Below are 20679 nucleotides of genomic sequence, written 5' to 3'. Positions count from 1 at the left end.
TTGTTAATATAAATATTCTGGGGGATGTGGGGGGGTAAAGTAGTGTAATTAAGAAGAAAATGCAATAATAAAAGCTAAAATCAATGTCTATGCTCAGGACAGCATAATTTCGTAGTAACTTAGAAACATATGAAAAGTTCTGGAGAATTAAAATCACAACTCTTGGCCACAGAGTGCTCTCTAACACTTGGAAGCTAATCCCAAAGAGGCTGATGCTGACCCTTGGGGATTTGCTCTGGTATGGGAGTCTGAACACAGACCGTGTAGACAACTGTGGCCCTCTAAACCATTTTGTGTGCTACCACTTCTAGAAGTGCAATCTTAGATAAAATCAGTGCTATCTGAGAAGTGGTGAAGTACTTGTGTGAAAGAGTCAAACTGTGCTGAATGCAGCATGGTTTCTGTTAGGACAAGGTTCAGTTGTACAGGATCCTAAAGTGGCTTAAGTAAAGCTGAATTTAGTGACGAAGCGAGGTTTTAGAGCTGAAGGATGGGTTGGGAATGAAAAGTGCAGCACAGCCTTTTACAGCTTGATGTTCAGATTGTTTTAGTAAAGTGTGCAGTTTCTCTAGTATAGAAAATTTTCAATTTCGTGCAAAAGATGCTAGCCTGACAAAAGTTGAACCTTCATTCCTCTATTTATTATATCTTAACAGAAGAGATATAGCACTAAAAGTAGCCAGATAAACTTTTTCTTTCTTGGCCTGTTCTGACTCAGACAGATTACATCCCATGGTAAATTCAGATTCCGCATTTATTTTGTAATTCGCCTCTCTAATGAAACAGCACAGAAAAATGTCAATAATTGTGCAAATTATTTGGTGGGTGTGATGAACACCTGTTCCTGTCTACCAGAAAACTGTCCAAACCAGGTGATTTGTTTGATACAGATCACGAATGTTGCCAGATGGCAACTTTTTATCACTGACACTAATGAGGTCAGCTCAAACTAGATTTGAGTAAGCTTTAGTAACTACTACCTGTTTTCTATATTTAATCTTCACCCACCTCCCCACTTTCTCCTTTCAAATAGGACCAAAAGAGGAAGTGTCACCATGCTATACGGAAACTCGTTCTTGAAGGATACTACACTTTCTTTGGTCAAGAAATATGTCAGTGGTCAAACGTTTGGCTGTCCATAGGACACTGATTTTTTTAATTTTTAAATTTCTTGATTTATTTTTTTAACATTCACTTATCACCATCCACGAGCCCGAAATGCATATGAATCACTGAGCTGGAGATAAAGAAACCTGCGTCACCTTTCTAACACCGCGCAGTATCCCAGACTTACGTTATTTCAGTATAGCACTTGTGCATGCTCTACTTAACTTTTCATTAAGTTCCTTGACTTTGCGAATAATCTCCTTGGAATCCATAAGGTATAAAACGGTATTTCAACAAAGAAGCTAAAACTCCCAAATTTTAATTTGATTTCTGGTCTAGATCACTTTACCATTATATGCTCAACCAGATCTAAGAGTAGTAACAAAAATGAAGGTAAGAGTTTATTACATTTGATCTATCACCACTGGCTGATAAACAACAATCTAAATAAAAAATGCTAAAGACTTAAGTTATTACTACACTTGTTTTAAAAAGGGGAATTTGCAAACTCTATTACTCGCAGACAGTTCAGTGGGAAAGCTGTCTCTGAGGAATGCAAGATTATGTGCAATTTTCCTTGTAAAGAATAACTCTTTTCTTTAAATCAGTATATGTGGTAATTCTACAATGTACTGCTATACCTAGCTACCTATGCAACTTGCTTAAAAACAAAATAGAAGAAAGAACTAGAGCTAAACAAAATGTATCCTTTGAAATTACAGGATGCAGGCGTAAACATCAGAACCTAGTGGCTCTAATATGATCATCAAGCTCATCCTGCAAAACAATATATTTCAGGGTTACACGCCGCTTTTGAACCAAATAATTCCACCTAAGTCTCTTGAGTTAGTAGTAACGGTAATGACTACAAGTGACTTTTGGAATACTGGACCTATAGTTTCAGCAGCTCCTGCTTTGTATAAAAACTTACAGGAACAGGATATGACTGAAAAAATACCTTCATTCATATCACATACTTACATGGAGTACATTAGTGAGGCTCATCAATCGAGAAATAGCTGCATTGAACAAATGATCCTTTGTGAAGTACTCTGTTACCTTGTATTAAAAGAAAAGGTTTGTCATTACTTAAAATTCTCAAACATGCAATATCTTACCTCTTACATGAAAATCACTTTGGCATGCAAACACATCATATATGCAACCACATGTGTGTATGGGAAAATAATAACCATATAAAAATTCAGTTGACTCACTCTCCCTCTGTTTCAGGATTTTAAAAGCTTCAATCAATGCCAATTAGAACTGCGTATTAGTAATCACTTTATTTTCTTTAATAAAATACCTTCCCTTTGCCCCTACAAGAGGCAATCATACTTGTAAATCCAGTTACATTGTTGACAGCTTGTCCATCCATAGCAAGATTGTAATTCTAATGTCTGTTAAAACACTTGGAAGGTCCCTCACCACAGGATTTAAATCAGGAAAAGTTTTTATCCATAGAAAAATATTTTAAATTAATTTTGCAGGTATTTGTGTCTCCTGATAATTGAATTGACTCTAATTACAGCATGAGACAACACATAAGAAGAGATGAACAATCATTTCAATAACTTTTTTTTTTAGGATACGCTAATGTATTTTCTCCAACTTTTTTCCATTCCATATGAAACAGCAGGCATGATAATGAGGTGTGCAGCAAACAGATCAAAAGCTCTTGTTCGGGATAACCTGCATAACTCACCTTTGCTACTGGAAATGGAGTTACTCCAAACCCAGACTGATAATATTTTAATGCCATAACACTTCATCCTTTAAAGGAGGCACACAGCAGAGAAATTTTCCCAATCCAAATCTTACTGTTTTGCAAGAGTTCTGTCCCATAAGATTTGTAGGTAAATAAAATTACTTATACAGAGAATAAGGCACTTAAAAATTATTTCATAAGCTACTCATCTGGGGAAAAAAACCCTTTTGGCTCTGTAAGTCAAGCATATGGTTTGAGCATGAGTAGCAACTTATTTAGTCATTTACAAACTATGTGTTTCTTTTGACCTCAGATATCACCAGATTCTTCTGCTCCCAGATCTTTCTGGCTTCAGCCTTCTCTTTCTTATTCAGAAGCTCAGGATTGGGCATGGTTCCTGAAGTCCTTGCTTCAATAAGTTTGGTTACAAGCGTCCAGAGGCGCGTCTGCCATCTCTGAACACCTGTCATAGCATCAGCTGCGATTAATGAAAGATTGCAGAAACAAATTCCAGTTACAACGAATGAATCTAAAACTTTAAAGAAAAGCAGAAAGGAAACTGAACACTAGAGTTAAGCATTTTGGAAACAAAAACAAAAAACCACCAAACACCTGTATTTTAAATGAAAAATGTCAATGCAATTAAAAATGCCTTTACAAATAATGCTGGGTTGCCTTAATGGAAAGAAATCGGTAAGATAAAATTATTTTTCTGCAATGACTTTAAAACATATATATAGCGAGAATATTTGCAAAATCTGTAAAATAACCCAATGTTATGTCAATGTTAGAATGTTCATCTTGTGTTTTAATGACTCAACAAAACAGTTCTATGTGCTCTAATTTTTCAAAATCATGGAAGAATAAACATACATATATAGACACATAGTTTTTAAATTGAGACATTTCTTCTAAAATTTGATTTTAGACGTTACATATACTTTTGTTGCTACAGAGATGCTAACGAGTATAGGCTCTGATCCTTGGTACCGTCTTTTGACACAGCTTAGTTTGTGGTGGGCAGATCATAAAGATGTACCCCCTGACCCTGCAGGCATCAGTCCTGCTCCATGGCTGCTCTAAGAATGTGTTTCTGTGACCTAGGGACCATGCTACAGAGACCAAGAGAGACCAAGCTACTGCTGCTTACAGCCAGGTCCTCCACGTGGTGTGGTGCAGAGCCACTACTGAAGGTATGGCACTGATATGGCTTTAGCTCGCTCTTCCAGGTGTGTTGTGTTTCTGCTAGACTGCATGATCCTCATGAAACTCTCATAGGTGGGACTGGGAGTATGATGCTCCTCCCCAAACCTTCCATCTCCTGTTCACACTTAGAAGCATGTAGATCATCTAGACATGGTAGGCTTGGCATCATCCAGACTGTAGTAATAGTGTAATAAGATGCTGGGTAATTTTGACCGCACCTGGTCCTGCATAGTCTGGAAGATTTCTTGCCCACACCAGGGGAGGGGGCGAGAGATTGACATGAGGCCCTGCCTACATGTCCACCACTGAAAAGACAAGGAATCTAGTCTGGAGAGCAAGCCTCGAAAGCCTATCAAAACACATCCAGTGAAGAGAAGGATCATTGCAACTGAGAACCAGTATTTAATATTCTCCAAATAAGACTAGTGTGGGGGCTACAGGGGTGACTTCTGTGAGAAGCTGCTAGAAGCTTCCCCCATGTCCAATAGAGCCAATGCCATCCAGCTCCAAAATGGACCTGCCACTGGCCAAAGCTGAGCCAAACAGCAACGGTGGTAGTGCCTGTGTGGTAACATATTTAAGAAGGGGGAAAAACCTGCTGGGGAACAGCAGCTGGAAGAGAGGAGTGAGAATAAGTGAGAGAAACAACTCTGCAGGCACCAAGGTCAGTGAAGAAGGAAGGCGAGGAAGTGCTCCACACACCAGAGCACAGATTCCCTGCAGCCCATGGTGAAGACCATGGTGAGGCAAGCTGTCCCCCTGCAGCCCATGGAGGTCCACGGTGGAGCATGTGGATGGGTCTGAAGGAGTCTGTGACCCCGTAGAGAGAGGAGCCCACACTGGAGCAGGTTTGCTGGCAGGACTTGTGACCCCATAGAGGACCCATGCTGGAGCAGTCTGTTCCTGAAGGACTGCAGCCCACGGAAAGGACCCATGCTGGAGCAGCTCATGAAGAACTGCAACCCTTGGGAAGGACCCACAGTGGAGAAGTTCATGGAGGACTGTCTCCTATGGGAGGAACCACATGCTGGAGCAGGGGAAGAATGTGAAGAGGAAGGAGAGGCAGAGACAACATGTGATGAACTGACTGCAACCCCCATTCCCCATCCCCCTGCACTGCTCAAGTGGGGAGGAGGTAGAGAAAATCAGGAGTGAAGTGGAGCCTGGGAAGAATTGGGGGGAAGGTGTTTTAAGATTTGGTTTTATTTCTCATTACCCTACTCTGATTTTGATTGGTAATAAATTAAATGATTTTCCCCAAGTTGAGTCTGTTTTGCCCAAGATGGTAACCGCTGAGTGATCTTCCTGTCCTTATCTCGACCCACGAGCCTTTCGTTGCATTTTTCTTCCCCTGTCCAGTTGAGGAAAGGGGAGTGATAGAGTGGTTTAGTGGGCACCTGGTGTCCAGCCAAGGTTAAACCCACCACAAATTGCTTGATTTCTTCAATTTAAACATTCACTATTTTGGTATCATTAAGAAATTCAGACCAAACCTTAAAGATTTCAGAGATGCTTTTCATCTACTTTACATTTTTTTTCCTCCGGAAATATCTTTAGGCTGCTAGCATCTCCTTTTGTTCACGTTTTCCAACAATCTTTTAACATGACATGACTCCAAAATCTTTCTTTGTATTTCTCAAGTGGTAGACAGGTTGGTTTGAATGACTAAATTCATTTTTGCTAGCATTATACCAGCATGTGCTTAAAGAATGTTTAACCACCAAGCTCTAGTATACTTTGCAACTAAGATTTTGTACCCACAATTCTCATACTAATTTAGTTATTCCATTTTCAAGATGGAAAAACACAGCAAAAAGATGTATCACTGAATTAGCTGCTTCAGCGGGAATTATGTACCTGTGTACTGTTAGGGACACAGGAATTACAGCTTGATAAAAAGCAGTTGGTTTTTTTAAGAGACATTACTTCTTCCTATGCCTACCTCTAGTACTGTTATGATTAGATGATGACAGAAAGCCAACTGAGAAAAGTCATATAGTGCACTCCTCCAGTATATACAATATAATATGAAACTAAACACATATGAATGTAAAGGGTGACAGACACCAGTTGGAATAATGCTTAGTGCAGGCTGAACTAAGTAGCAAGAAGCTAACACAAGAAAGAATGAAGAAATACATGTTTTTAAATCGACGTGGAGTGTTTTATTAAAGCCTTATGCAACAAGAGGGCTAGATTTAAATGTATGCATAAACTACATTAAAATGTATGAACCACAGTAGATAAAAGAAATCAGTATCTGTCCGTATGACAAATTGCATGAAGGCAGTAAATAAGTGTGTAGGAGGGTAAATCTTCTCATATTCAAGAACTAAGCTCATAAAAATGTCATGAGTATACAAATACTAGTTACTAGGAACTCTGATTATCTTCTTATGAGATTCTTCTGGGAAGTATTTCATGGTCCAGCTTAGAAAAGCCATTGCATACATGTGTAAATAATAAAAAATTGCTAAGTTTTATCTGTAATCTGATATGATTTAAAAAAATTATAATGAAGAAAATAATCTTAAAATAATTTTCAATCGTAGCTAATAAAAAATGAGAACAAGGTCCAAGTTTGCAGAATAAAATACCACTTAAGAAATGTTTTTCATACATGCTTTTAGTTTGTAAGAGGTAAGCTGCTTGCAATAATCTTGCAAGCCTGCCTCTCAGTGACAGCTTTGTGACCACCTCTCTTTTAAAATAAACAAACAGTAAAACCTGCTTATTATAATTTTTTGATTCAGTTGTTCCAAAACTTGGGCATCAAGGACTGTATTAATTTTGTTTTTAAAATATAACACACTAGAAAAAAACCCAACACAAAATAAACAACCAAAACAATCTGACTTACTTTTAGCATCCCACAAAATATCTTGTTCTGGAGGAGCAGCAAATAGAATGTAAAGACGTAGGGTGTCAATGCCATACTCTTTCACTAATTCTCCAGGGTCTATTCCATTGTGCTTCGACTTGCTCATTTTTTCCCAAGCAACTTGGAGCTTCTCACCGGTTTTTACGTGAACTGGTTCAGTTCCTAAATATTTAAGACATACGTAAACCATTAAAATGAATTTTGCTCATGTGTAGCATGTGTAGTTTTGTTCCCTAAGCATAAGAAGAAATAACAATGTCTAGTGGGATTTTTTGATTTCCAAACAGCTTAAAGAGAAAAAACATCCCTTGTAAACACCTTCTTCCTTCTGAAGTTTTTCCTACTTTAATGTTTTAACACAACTAATATTCCAATGCTTCCATTACATCACGACAGAAAGTCTCCTTCTACAGTTTGGAAGCTGTATCTGGCACTCATCCTATGTGCTATCTTGATATCCCCTGAGATTTAAGCATTCTTATAACCATGACATGATTTGGTACAATTCTGACCCGCACTTAGCTTTTACAAATACCAGACTTACAGGTTTCAATCGCAGTAAGTTATCCAGACAAGAACGTGCCTTCTCTTGCATGAATTTAGAGATGGAAAGGGGCATTTAGACTGATACAGGTGCCATTGAGCAAAACCACCTGCTACAGAAAAGGCCTAGCTTTTCTGGAAGAAAATAGAATAGCAGACAGCGGTAAACGTAAGGGGGTTTCTTTGTTTGTTAACTGACTTACGGGGTTTGCAGGAGAAGAACAGTGAAAACAAGGTTTCACGACAGGAGTGCTTAAGGGAGGCAAATATGACCAAACCACTCTTGTTGCTACAGGTCCCCAAGCCAGGACTTGCCGCTCCAGCTTATGCAGTGAAGGCACTGCACAGAAGTTGAGAAACAGCACTTTTTCCTATACACATTTTACATTCCTAAACAGAACACACCAACATCTATGTTAGCTTTGCCGTGATGTTTTTGTAGGTTGTCTGGTTGCAGGGACTACTAGTGCCATTCAGCAAGCTGCTGAGTAGTGCCTTAAGAAAACCGACATCTGATCTTTTGGACTACACTGGAGCTAAAATAATACCACAGCACTGTTTCTGTGTTTGGATGCAATTAAAAGCTGCTGGATTAGTAGGCTGTCTGTGCACTCAGCAGTGCATATGAATCCAAAATTCACAGAGGTTGCTCTCCAGTTTAAGTATTACAACCTTCTCTTCCAAATTTTCCCAGCACTGAGACTTGTACACCAATGCAGTCCCTGACTTTCTGTATGCACCTATGCTGATTTTCCCATGCCGTCTCTCTTACCAGTGAGATCAACCTCCTCCCTCTTCAAACACTGTCCTGTTGTTGTTAGTCTGAATGTCTGATTCTTGATAAGACCTTGAACCAAGAGCTTATGGAAAGGCTCCCTAAGGATGGAAGGAAAAAGAAACTTGTCTGTTGAAAAGAGCTGTGAAAAGCATACTTTACGATAAGCCGCAGGTGTTGAGCCAATCAGGCACAATTATTTAACGAAACAAGAATTTCAAGTTGACTATACATAAATGGTTGTCACCTTAGAAAGAGTACTTTGTGCATTTATTCATGGTGGCTGGCTGGCAAGTGTAAGTATTTATTTGTATTCTGCACACATTCTTGCACCCTGATTTAGTATTGAGTTATTCTAACATCACTTTTCAAATTAGCATATGGATAACACACGAAAGTTTCTTGGCCAAGAGTGCAATTTCACTAACTTCAAGCTAAATCCCCATGCGTAAAAGCATTCAAGTACCTGGCCTCACTGTCTTACAAATATTTAGTTCTAGCTTCTCTCTGAGGAGCACAGTATTTTGAACAAATCAAAATCGCGCTGCACATTTCTTTCTATAAACGGAGAAGATAGTTTCTCTAACATAAGCACTTGCATGCCTTGTCCCTTTGCAGAACTAGCCACGAGGACCTAGCTGTAAGAAAGAAGTACACTAGAAAAATGGCAATGCTGGAAAGTTCGTATGTCAGTGGATCAATTTTTTACTTTTAGTTTTTAGTTAAATCTTGAACATTAAAACTTTATTTTTATAGCAAAATTTACATCAGGAAGAGTAAATTCTCATCAAATGTGTGTATGATAGAGCTAAAAAGAGCCTTAAAAGCACCAAAGCTAAGGGCAGTAGTGCACTCAAGCAAGAAATAAACTCTAAGTAAACACTGCTCTGGTTGACAGATACATTATTGTGGCCACCTCATTCCTCTAATTCATCTAGTCAAATGTCTGTCGTCGTTTTCACTGAAAAAAACCCAAACAAACCCAAAAATTAATCTCTAGAGGTTTTGGTCCCTGCTCAATAGGCCAGGAAAGTAAGACAGTTCTAACAGCAACCCCAAGAATGCTAGGGGCCAAGGAGGAGGTATGAAGCCAGACCCAGAAGGCATACACAGTCTGGGGAGTCTTCTTATGGGATCCTCCAATGCAAAGACATTGGTGACCACCATTTTGGAGGATGTGCTAATCAGCGCTGGTTACTACTGACTTGCATCTCCTAATGCTCACATGTGTGCTCAACATTAGGCAATCTGAATCTTCCACACTTCAACCTGACGAAGCCCCACATATCTACCAAAACGACTTATGTAAAAACAATGCATCACTTATATTTACATATTTTTCAAAAAGCTAGAATAGATCCATCCATCTAAAGAAGAAAAATTAAAAATAGGTTTTCACATTTTACTTGACATGTACATCACATATACAGTCATAATCCAAAACACTACTTGCTTTTATGAAATCATTTTAGTATTTTACATTATTAGGCAATATCAATTAGAGGACAATTTATCTCATTATTTAAACCACTGTAATTTATTTAATAATATAGACAAAGTATTATTGAATTATATAACAATTATGCTTTTTAAAACTGTATTAAAGCAGATATCTTCCAAGTACTACTCTTTAAACCCTTTTGATGACTCTGAAGTAAGGAGATCTTTGAAAGAAACGCTTTAAACTGGGAGAGAGAAAGTGACAGGCTGCATACTTTGCCTTCAACATATTCATATTTGAACACAAGTTTCCATCCTTGCATAATTTGTATACTTCTAAATACTATGCAAGTATAGGCACATAGTGTATCATTCAGTCACCAAGCAGCACTAGTGTCTACCGTGCCACCTGGTTTTGTCAACAATGTTAAGTCAGAGTAGAAATTCAAGCATCTCTATAAATATTTTTCTAAACAATATTTCATAGGTTGCCTGAAAAATCCTGTTGTTTAGAGATTGCAGGAACTTAGGGGATGACAACTGAAGTCAAATTTAGACAGTACAAACAAGAAAAAGTGTTTTAAAAATAGGAGTTAATAATTATCTAAAATCTCAAAAAATTATCTCAAATTATCCAAGTGAATTAGAAGATGAAAATATTGAACAAACCCCTCATAATTCTATCATCAAAAAGTGGTGTACAAATGCTTCGGGAGATAACCGTTCAACATAAGTTTCTTCTACAAACTAAAGAAATTACACCGAGGGAAAATAAAAAGACTTTTTCCCCCCTATCATTCAGACTTCAGTCTGGTTAAGATCTCAAACAGTTATTAAAATAGCTACACTTGCTGCTATCTAAAATAAAGCTAACGAGGTAGCCAGAACATCAAAATCAGATAGGCCTCTCCACTGGAAGTGATTTTTCAAGGAACACTTATTTTTAATGACAAAGAGTTCAGATCATACGCCAAGTTATTAAAAGCTGAATGCAGGAATGAGCATTTCCTATTTTTGTTTATGCTGACAGAGGCTACAAAAATGCAATACAAAATACATTACCAAGTATGGGGAAAAAAAACCCCACGTCTTCCTAGGGGGAGACCGCAGGAGAACGGAGACATGCCCAAAATGAGAAAACCAGAGCCTGTCTAATAAACACAGGGCTCAGAAACAAATTGAGCCCTGTACTGAATTTCTCCTGATGTGCGGTGGTTTTGCCAGTGCTGTGGTGGCTCCATCTCATGGTCACATGTAACGTTACGCTTTCATTTACATTAACAAAACCACACACCTAAAACCTTCCCCTTTGGAGAAAGCGATGTGTTTCTTGGCTGAGGAAGGGGACTGCCGAGATGCTGCAGCACATCAGGTGTGATGCAAATTCTGATCTAAACACTGCAGCACCCACTCATGGTCTGGTGTCATAAAGACCTCCTGAGCCACACCACTGGGGACAACTGAAACTCGGCTGTGTTCAGACAGACACACTGGCACATTAAACGAAGGGTTGGGTTGAGTTTCTCTGAATGCTCCATCACATTTCAAGTTGTAAGGATGCTGAAACGGGATACAACTTCACCTACCTGTAAGTCTGTTTCGGCTCACACTGGAGTATGGGCACTGTGGACTTAGTTGTGTGCAGCTTTTGATTGTGTTGTATGGCAGATGGGACCCTACCTGTGAAGTTTGCCTGACACCTCCACGAAGGATCAGCTGTGCTAGCCATGAAGTCTGTAATCCAACTTTTTCCTTTCAGTAATATTCATATACAGGTTCATTTCTATGATAGCCTGATCTGTCTATATAGGAGCGCGTAATGGATGGAGGGGCAAACGTGACTGACAGGTCAGGAACTCCTGCTCAGTGCCATGTCCTCGGGCTCCTTGTTCTGCTCCGTGCAAGGTGACTAGCGAGACTTTCAATCCAATTACAAATGACCTGGCTGGAAGGACTCTGTGGAGCCTTCAACAGTGATAAACACTGGACTCAGAAGAAGGGATAGCTCTAGCAAGGGAGTTCACTGCATGTATTTGCATCCCACACTTCTAGAAAGGCTGAGAGAGCCCGACACTGTGCTCTAGAGTCAAGGCAAGACCTTGGTCAGTCACCGCCAGCTGAATTCGGGTGCTTGTGAAACCTGTAGTTAAACCTGTCTGTAACAACCTGGCAATCCTGTAGAAGGCCAGAAGTGGCCGGGGGATGTGGGAGCTGATCATTTTGGGCAGAAAAAAGGTCAAACACTATTGAACGTTCAGGTTTTACACAGTCGATAGCTGAGTGCTTTTAATTAAAATCAACACTAGTGATAAAGTCACTAATGAACATAGTGACATCCTAACATCCTTTACAGAATAAGCTATTTCTGTCACACACATATCTTCTTTTATTCTGTAATGCAGCTATGTAAAACTAGTACCTTCTTACTCAACAGATTTGCTCTCCACCACAGTCAAATCTGCTGACTTCACAGTAATAATAAACTTTTTATTGCTTCATAATTCTTCAGAGAGAGTGTGCTAAATTCCATTTACAATTATTCATCAGACAGAACTGATTACTAAAGTCGAGGGAAGAGCCAAATTCTGTGTAACTTGTACTTGCAATAATACAGTTGAGCAGGTGTAACTGAGTGTGCCAGCACGCACTCGCCCGGGTGGATTAAGCTGGGATGGATGAGGAGGTCCCTGGCCCCAGCTGCCTACCTGGCCCGTCTCCCAGCGGTGGTCACAGCTGGGAGGGCGGACTGGCTTGTGAATTAATTCCAGAACTTTACAGACCAGATTGCTAGAATAAACTGACATCAATTTGGGCTAAATCTGTTGTCACATATACCAATACCCAGAGGCTGCTACTCTGCTTTGTCATTACTGAGAAAATGAGCAGCACTACCCACCATCTCCAGTTCAATGCATTAAAAAAAATAAAATAAAAGATCATGCCTCATCTTCAGGGGATATTTAAACTGTATTGACACCTTTAAAATTTTAGATGCCTATAATAATTGCATCTTCTATGAAAGCATGTGTGACATCTTTAAATGAACGACCTATAATATTTCTATTGTAATAATGTACATCATATGAAGAAATTGCTTTGAAAATTTAAACTATGAAATTTTAAACTTTTGTTATCAACCTCATTATTATATTAATAGCAATTAGTACAGAATTAGAGACTACTGGGAAATATTTCAATGGATTTGAAAGTCAGCAGACAGGAGCCAAACAATGACAATTTCCATGAAGAAAACCTATCAAAATGAAAAATTACTACAGATTAATAGGAGAATCACAAAAATTTGTGAGGATACTAGATAATACTTTAAATGGTTGCAGGTCTCATTAACTGAGATGTTGCAGAATTTTACTAATTTAATCAGCAAACAAGATCTGAGCTACTAGAGGAAGACTGAAAATGCACAAGAGGGCAGTGTTTAACATTTTAATGTTTTCCCTTGGAGCTGTGCACTTCAACACCATGACTTTAAGCTTCCTAAAAATAAGCTTGTTGTTTCTAACCACCCTTTTCAGATCTCTCAGACCAGCCCTCCGGCAGTCTTAACAGAAGACTGAGCAAAAGTGGCTTCTGACGAATGCTAAAACGTATTTAAGACACATGTTAATATTTATAAAGGAGTTGAGATTTCCACATCAAAACAAAATCCTAATTTGACTTCATGGCTTAAAAGCACCTAATGCTTTAAGTGCCTAGAGCTAAAGCAAGCAAACAACTTTGTGCATGATGATGAATTTGCTACAGTCATCTTGCATTCTGCACATACGTACGAGCAGTACAAACAGCAGATCCTAGGGGCAATGCTGTAACATATCTTCAACATGTGCAACAGTTCTTGAGATTGTATATAGCCTCAAAGGAATTCTCCACAGTCTTGCAAACTACTTCTTCAGAAAGCAATTCTGATTTTCTCTGCTATTGTCACTAGACATAGTCAGTGCTTCTTGAGCATTCTTTTCATTGAAGAGCTTTTTCTGCAATTTACCATATTTAGACCACTCAAGGCACAGTGCTTTGGTGCTACTGCTCTGTCACAGCAGACTATGAACAAAACACATTCCAAATTCATACAGCTACAGAATTGTGGACTCTTAAAATAATGTAGGTTGGAAGGGACCTTTAGAGGTGATTTGGTCCAACCCCTTTCTCACAGCAGACCTAACTTCAGGTTGCTCAGGGCCTCATCCAGCTGAGTTTTGAAAATACCCAGTGATGGAGATCCCGCAACCTCTCAGGTCAAACTGTTCCAGTCTGACCACTGTCAAAATTATTTTCCTTCTATCCAGTTGGACTTTGCTGCAATCTGTGACTGTTACTCTTTTCCTTTCTCTGTACATCTCTGAAAAGAGTCTGGTTCCTTCTTCTCTATAATCCCCTTGTAGTAGATTGCAATTAGACGCCCTCCTTAGACTTCTCCAGGGTGAACACGCTCAACTCCCTTAGCCTCTCCTTGTATGACACATGCTTCAACCCTGACCATCTTAATGCCCCTCCACTGGACCCATCCCAGTTTGATAAAGTCTCACACACTGCAGGAGGGGGCCTCAAAACTGGACACAGTATTCCAGATGTGACATCCTGAGTGATGAGCAGAGATAATCAAAGCTGGACATGATTTTGCTAATGCAGCGCAGAATACTCTCAGGCCCACCGCTGACTCACATCTAACTTAGCGTTCACCAAGACCCTTCTGTATTTTGCTCCTCCTCACACAGTTGGTCCAGCCCTGTCTGTTTCCATGGGTAATCTGCTCCATGCACAGGACTCTGCATTTGCCGTTGTTGAACTTCATGAGATTCCTGTCAGCACTTCAGACTTGCTCCTCCAACTTGTTAAAGTGCTTTGCATTGCAGCCCTGCCATCCAGAATATCAACGGATTCTCCCAGTGTGCAATGAACTTGCTGAGGGTGCACTTTGTTGCACTGCCCCGGTTGTTGAAGATGTAAAATACAATCGGCCTCAGCAGCGACTCCTGTGGAACATCATTTACAAACAGCTGCCAATCAAACTTTGAACGTTGACTCTTTGAGCCTGATGGTCCAGACAGTTTTTCCATCCATGCTGTAGTCCACCCATTCAGTCTGCATCTCCCTATTCAGACTGCAAGTACACCATGGGAGAACTTGTTAAGAGCCTTGCTCAAGTCATGGTAAAAGATACGCACAGCTCTCTCCTTACACACAGAGGGAATCAACTCACCACAGAAAGAAGGCAGATTAAGTTGGGCATAATTTCTCTCAGTAAATCCATAGTGGCTACTCCCAGCAACCCTGTTTTTCATGCGCCTGAAAAGGACTATCAGGATGATTTGCTTTAAAATATTCTAGGGGACCAATGTGAGGCTGACTGGCCTATAAGTACCTTGGATCGTCCTTCCTGCCTTTTCTTGAAGATGAGTTTTGCATCTGCTTTTCTCCAGTCAACAGGGACATTCCCTGATAACCATGATCTTTCAACAGTTGACAGCGGCCTCACAATGGTAAAGGCCAGCTCCTTCAGCACCCTTGGATACACATCCATTTGGTCCCATGGACTTGTACATGTCTTGTTTACTTAAGTGACCCCTAACTCAATCCTACCCTACAGTGGGTACTACCTCTCTCCCTCAAACTCTCCTACTAAGCATAAACCTTGACAGCAAAGGCCAAGTCAAAGATTGTCCTTTGCTACTAGGTTCTTTGCCTGATTTTGTATCAGGCCAACACTTTCTTGATGTTCCTGTCCACGTATCTGCAGAAGCCCTCCTTACTGCCTTCACATTCTTCACTGGTTTCAGTTCTAGATGAACTATCGCCTTTTCTAATTCTAAGCTGCTCACCCAGTTAATGCTTCCACATTCTTCCAGGGGTAGCCCATCCTCACTTCCCCTTTCCATGCATGAGCACACTCAGGAGGTCCCTTTTTAGCCAAGCTGGCCTCTTTCCATACCTCCTCATTTTCTTGCACACCAGAGTGGACCCCTTACTTTGCAAGCAAACCTCCCCTTCCTTGTGGTCTCAGTTTACAGTGACAATACTTCAGCCACCATAGTTAATGTTGTTCTGGGAGGTGGAAGAATTTGACTAACAAAAGAACATTTTGCTGCTGTGCACTACAGCTCCACTAGATGGCTGGTAGATTAGGATTGTAAAGTCTTTTGTAGAATTGATAAGCCTAATATTGCTTGCAAGAAAAAGCTCTGAAATTCTCTGTTTAAAGGAATAGTGCCTATAACAGAAAGGGTCTGCTTCAAGATGCTCACTCCTTCAGAGAAGGAACAGCCTTCCTACTGCAGTTGTGCAAGCTGGAGACAGCAGGGTGAAACATAGGTACACAAATCATTCATGGCTAAAATTTCAAATACAGCTTTCACTGCAAGTAATTTGCAGGCAAGAATGAGTGATGAAAATGCATCACCTGTTTTCATCAAATCATTATGAAATAACCCAGGGAAATATTCTGCTGGCTCCGCTAACCAGTCCAACTTTTTCTGGCACATAGCTACTTAAGTTCTAGTTTTGCAGCAAAACTGCTGCATTAAAGAGAGTTCAGTGCCATGTATATGTATGTTCCTCTTTTACATCAAGTTTTTAGAGTGGATACTAGTAAAGAATGAATGCATATGAGTTGCCAGCTGAGAAATTACTGAGCAGTTGCTCTCGTGGGACTACTCATTTTGACTCGATCTATTCAAACATATCTGCTGATGGGAGAACTGGACAGAGCACGAGGCAGTATTTCACTATTCTGACACTAGTATCCCCCCTGTTGAGGCAGCCCTGTGATGGCATTTTAGGGTAAAAAGGGCAGAATTTCAGCAAAAATGGGGATGTCAAGCTGGGAACCTGAGAGGACAAAGAACAGAACATCAGATGATGCACCTTCCTGCCTCAAACTTTACCTCTAACCAAAAGAAGAGGATAATGAATTAGGCTATAGCAGCATCAGCAACAAGAGTAGTTAAAAGTAATTATATAAAAGTCATTAAATAAAAAATAAACTGACAGCAGATACATATACTGCTTTTGCTTATCAAGAACTGGTTTGCACTGTTCAGCTCCCATACTGCAGAGATTTATAGGAGTGCTTGTTTTTCTACATATGCATGGTTCCACTGAAAGTAATGGTAGTACTGTGCATGAAGTTACCTAATTTGAAATAATAGCACTACTCAGAAAACCTGAAGTTACTAGTTTATGCAAGCTTTTGCAGGCTGAAAATGTATAGCAACATTTTATCACTTGCTCTGAGCCAGTTAATACTCATGTAATAAAAATGCTATGTATGTATGCATAGAGAAAATGTGACTGACTGTGAGAAACCAAGTTGCTAGCCAAGACTGACAAGCAGGAAAATTCAGGCTTCTTCAGAATAATGCACTGTTCTATCATCATAACAATGTCCACTAACACTCTTGCTAGTCAAATGAAATATGAAAGATTTTTATAGAAATATCTAAGGCTTACTTGTGTTTTGTCATCTTTAGGTCATGGCAAAAGTGGCTGAAAAACCTTGCAAAGAATAAGTGCATAACTGCATGCTCCTTCCCTCCGATGTACAAATCCACAGGCAGCCAGTAGTCTGCTAAGTCATTATTAAAGGGCCTGAAAAAAACACAAACATAGAAAAAATAAAATACGGAAAAGAAAGCTCAGCTCTACTAAAGTAGCTCATCATACTTGGCTATTTACTGAGAGCTATACATGTGTAATAAAATTTTTATTTTGCTATCAGATCTCTTTAATTTTTAAGAAGTGATATGTTTACTAAATTGAAGACAAAATTTTAATTGCCTCTGAAAACCAGATCCACAAAAATATTATTTTCATATATTTTAAGGGAAGCAACTAAGATTTCACATACGTTACCTCAGAAAGCGATGAAAATATTTGCTTGCTCTTTAAATTACTTTTTCATAAATACTCTGTGGCTAGCCATTAATTTTTTTAGTATTTATCAAGTTTTACATACAAATATATTACAGTGAAAGACAAAAGACATGCCCACTCAAAAACAGTTGTTTTTTTTTAACTGGACGTTTTCAATGTTGCCATTAGGGGGCAATGAAGCTATTTACTATAAGGCTGCAAAACATTTTGAAGAGTCAGATGGGTCATTGTACTCCAACTGAAGGATACTCTATGAATTTACAGTAAATTTGTCATTTATGGCATATTTACTATGTTGTTGGAGGTCACCTGCATGGTTTCCTAGCATTGCTTACTGCTTCATTAAATATTGTTATGTCTCCTCTAATGGGCTCCTGCCTTCAAAATACCATTTGCATGTATGTTCTTCTTTAATGTATGCTTTATGGCCCCATTCTAACAAATTTACTTGTTTTGTCAGCTTGTTTGATTATTCCATCTGTAATTTTCATAATAGCAACACTCTCCTCACAGATGAGCCCAGAAGCAAATCGTGGCTCTGGGATTCATGTCTTTAGTGGAACAAATCAAAACTAACTTGTTCACGGGGTTCCAAAATCAACAGAGTAATTCTCCCAAATTCTAGACCTGTGAAATATGACTTAGGGAAACAAAGGGTTTATGAATACCCAGCTTAGCTTAAAAAAACAAATAAATTAATCAAAATGAGATAGTGATCTGGTGCATAAGTCCATAAAAATGTTATTTCAATGTAAAACAGACTTAGCTACGCTAAGCTGCTACTTCAACAGCTCGATGTTACACCTGACTATTCCATCTTCAACTTCCGGAAAAGTCCCTCTTGTCCATGCACAAAACATATTTTAAATTGTCACTGGAGAGGAAACAGTCTGCATAACTTAGTAATATTAATAATAAATTCACAGTGTCATTAGAAAATAATTAAAATTAATGTGAAATAAAAGTGTTCACAGAAGAGAATTCTTTAGTTTAACTAAACTGGTGCTGCCAATATAAGAACAAATAACTGACCCAGCTGTACTAAATCACTTGGTATGTAGTATGCACCCAGACACTGCTCTGGACAACAAATAAATGCATCTGCAAACAGCCCTCCATGTCATGTCAATACCTAAGAAATGCAATTCTTTCTGTCTTCCTCAGACTACACAGTAGAGCTGTTCCACTAATTGCACTTTGGAAAAAAGAGTGTTATCGGCAGTGCTACTGCAGGTGGACTATGAAGCAGAAAAACAGCTAAAAAACTACATCTATCTTCCCACACTCTCCATGCTGCAGCCACTAATACACAGCACATGAAAAATCTCCTTTCATTAATTTTGCATATAGTCGAAGTGCCAACACAGCAGGAGCTTGCTACGATGCCACCTGACTTGAGGTCTGCGCACGAGGAGGTAGCAAGAGTTACCAGAATTCAAAACGAGAGGAATGAGGATGCTGTTCTTCGCGGCTGGATGTTACATTGGACTATTCCTCTTCTTACCGGCAGAAAAGCACTGTCTGTCCACACAATGAAATACGCGGTGTATTGCCAGGGAGGGTATGCTCCATGCAACTCACCACAGTCTCGGAGAGAGTGGTGGGAGGCTGTCATTCTTGACAGCATGCTCCACTAAGGACTATCTTCAGCTCCTCAGCTGAACATTTCCTCTGTGCCCTGCCCCATAATCCCCTTTCATGCAAACTTCTGCCTCTTGCCTCGTAGCTCCTGTGCTTACACAGTTGTGTCTACACATCCTGCTCTTGTAGATCTCCTGGCATGGGAGCAGCCAAACGCCACATTTTTAGAACAATTCCTAGTCCGTGCTGCACTCAGGCCAGTGCATGGGCACAAAATCAGGGCAGCCCAGGGGTTTATGCTGCTTTCTGCAAAGGCAGTTAGAAGCTAGAAGCACCGGAGTGTCTGGCCTCTTTCTTCCTTCCCTTCTTTCGCTCTCCACAACTACCTGAAAGGAGGTTGCAGTGAGGTGGGGGTCTGTCTCTTCTCCCAAGTAACAAGCGATAGGACAAGAGGAAATGGCCTCAAGTTGTGCCAGGGGAGGTTTAGATTGGCTATTTAAGGAAAAATTTCCGTACTGAAAGGGTTGTCAAGCATTGGAACAGGCTGCCCAGGGCAGTGGTGGAGTCACCATCCCTGGAGGTATTTCAAAGACGGGTAGATGTGGTGCTGAGGGATGTGGTTTAGTGGTGGTTTTGGCAGTTTTAGGTTGATGGTTGGACTTGATGACCTTAAAGGTCCCTTCCAACCTAGACGATTCTAGGATTCTGCCCTGTGAAGTGGGCTGGCCCACCCGCAGCCCTGCGCCTGCAGCCCTCACCTGTCCCTGTTGTGAGGGTCAGTGTACCTCAGGTAGTACCAAGCAGAATCAACAAATGTATCCATGGTATCAATTTCCCGCCGTGCTGCTGCCTTGCACCTGAGCAAGAGAGAAGGAGAAAAGCTATTTTTAGATAAGTGACAAGCTTGGGAAAAAACCAACCGTGTACAGAGTGGCCACGTTGAGACAGATCAAAAATTGAACGGGTCTGAACAGTCTGCAGAGTGATACGTTCAGAAGGCGGCCAACACAAGTAACAGGTCCCACTCCTTCCCTCTCTCTCCCAAACCAAACAAAACGCAAACCAAAAAAGAAGCCTGAACAGCTATAGCATCCAGCAATAGCGGAAGATGTCACTGCACCGGAATTTTTTAGAACTGCCATTTTAAAAGAAATGAAGCAAGTCTTAAAGCACAGGTAAGTATACTTTGCCATAAAGTTAATGGGAACTCAATATATATCACACTCATTAGGTACCAGCAGACAAATCATTTTATAAACAGTCAGCAGAGAGAGCAGGTGGTTGCCTCTCTGATTGTCTGTACAAAAAGGTCTTTGCAGAATCCATTTATCACCTCTAGAAAAAATGAACTTAATTTCAGCTTTCACTGAAATGTAGCAAATCTCTTCTAGACCTTGTAGCACAATTTTAATTTGTGATTACTAAAAATCAATTTTTGCTTATATTGGCAGCCCTGAAAAACAGTTTTAAAATAAATTTTAGAAGCTCAGGTTACTCTCTGCTAGTTTCTCCCTGAATATAAATTATTTGTTTGTAGGAGCCAATAATCAC

General features: G+C 39.8%; 1 protein-coding gene across 1 annotated transcript in view; it reads right to left on the bottom strand.

The window, feature by feature from the left end:
* LARS2 (leucyl-tRNA synthetase 2, mitochondrial) overlaps nt 1–20679 on the bottom strand; it is an 89597-nt gene that overhangs the window by 15026 nt on the left and 53892 nt on the right. Inside the window, exons 12-17 of the mRNA XM_082499346.1 lie at nt 19887–19985; nt 17125–17262; nt 8218–8321; nt 6882–7064; nt 3124–3293; nt 2089–2166 (exon numbers count right to left, since the gene is read on the bottom strand). Of these exons, the coding sequence (XP_082355472.1) occupies nt 2089–2166; nt 3124–3293; nt 6882–7064; nt 8218–8321; nt 17125–17262; nt 19887–19985 (772 nt within the window). The remainder of the gene's footprint in view (nt 1–2088; nt 2167–3123; nt 3294–6881; nt 7065–8217; nt 8322–17124; nt 17263–19886; nt 19986–20679) is intronic.

This window comes from Vanellus vanellus (genome assembly GCF_965231255.1).
Source record: "Vanellus vanellus genome assembly, chromosome: 2".
NCBI lineage: Eukaryota > Metazoa > Chordata > Aves > Charadriiformes > Charadriidae > Vanellus > Vanellus vanellus.
This window is presented reverse-complemented; position numbering and strand designations above follow the sequence as displayed.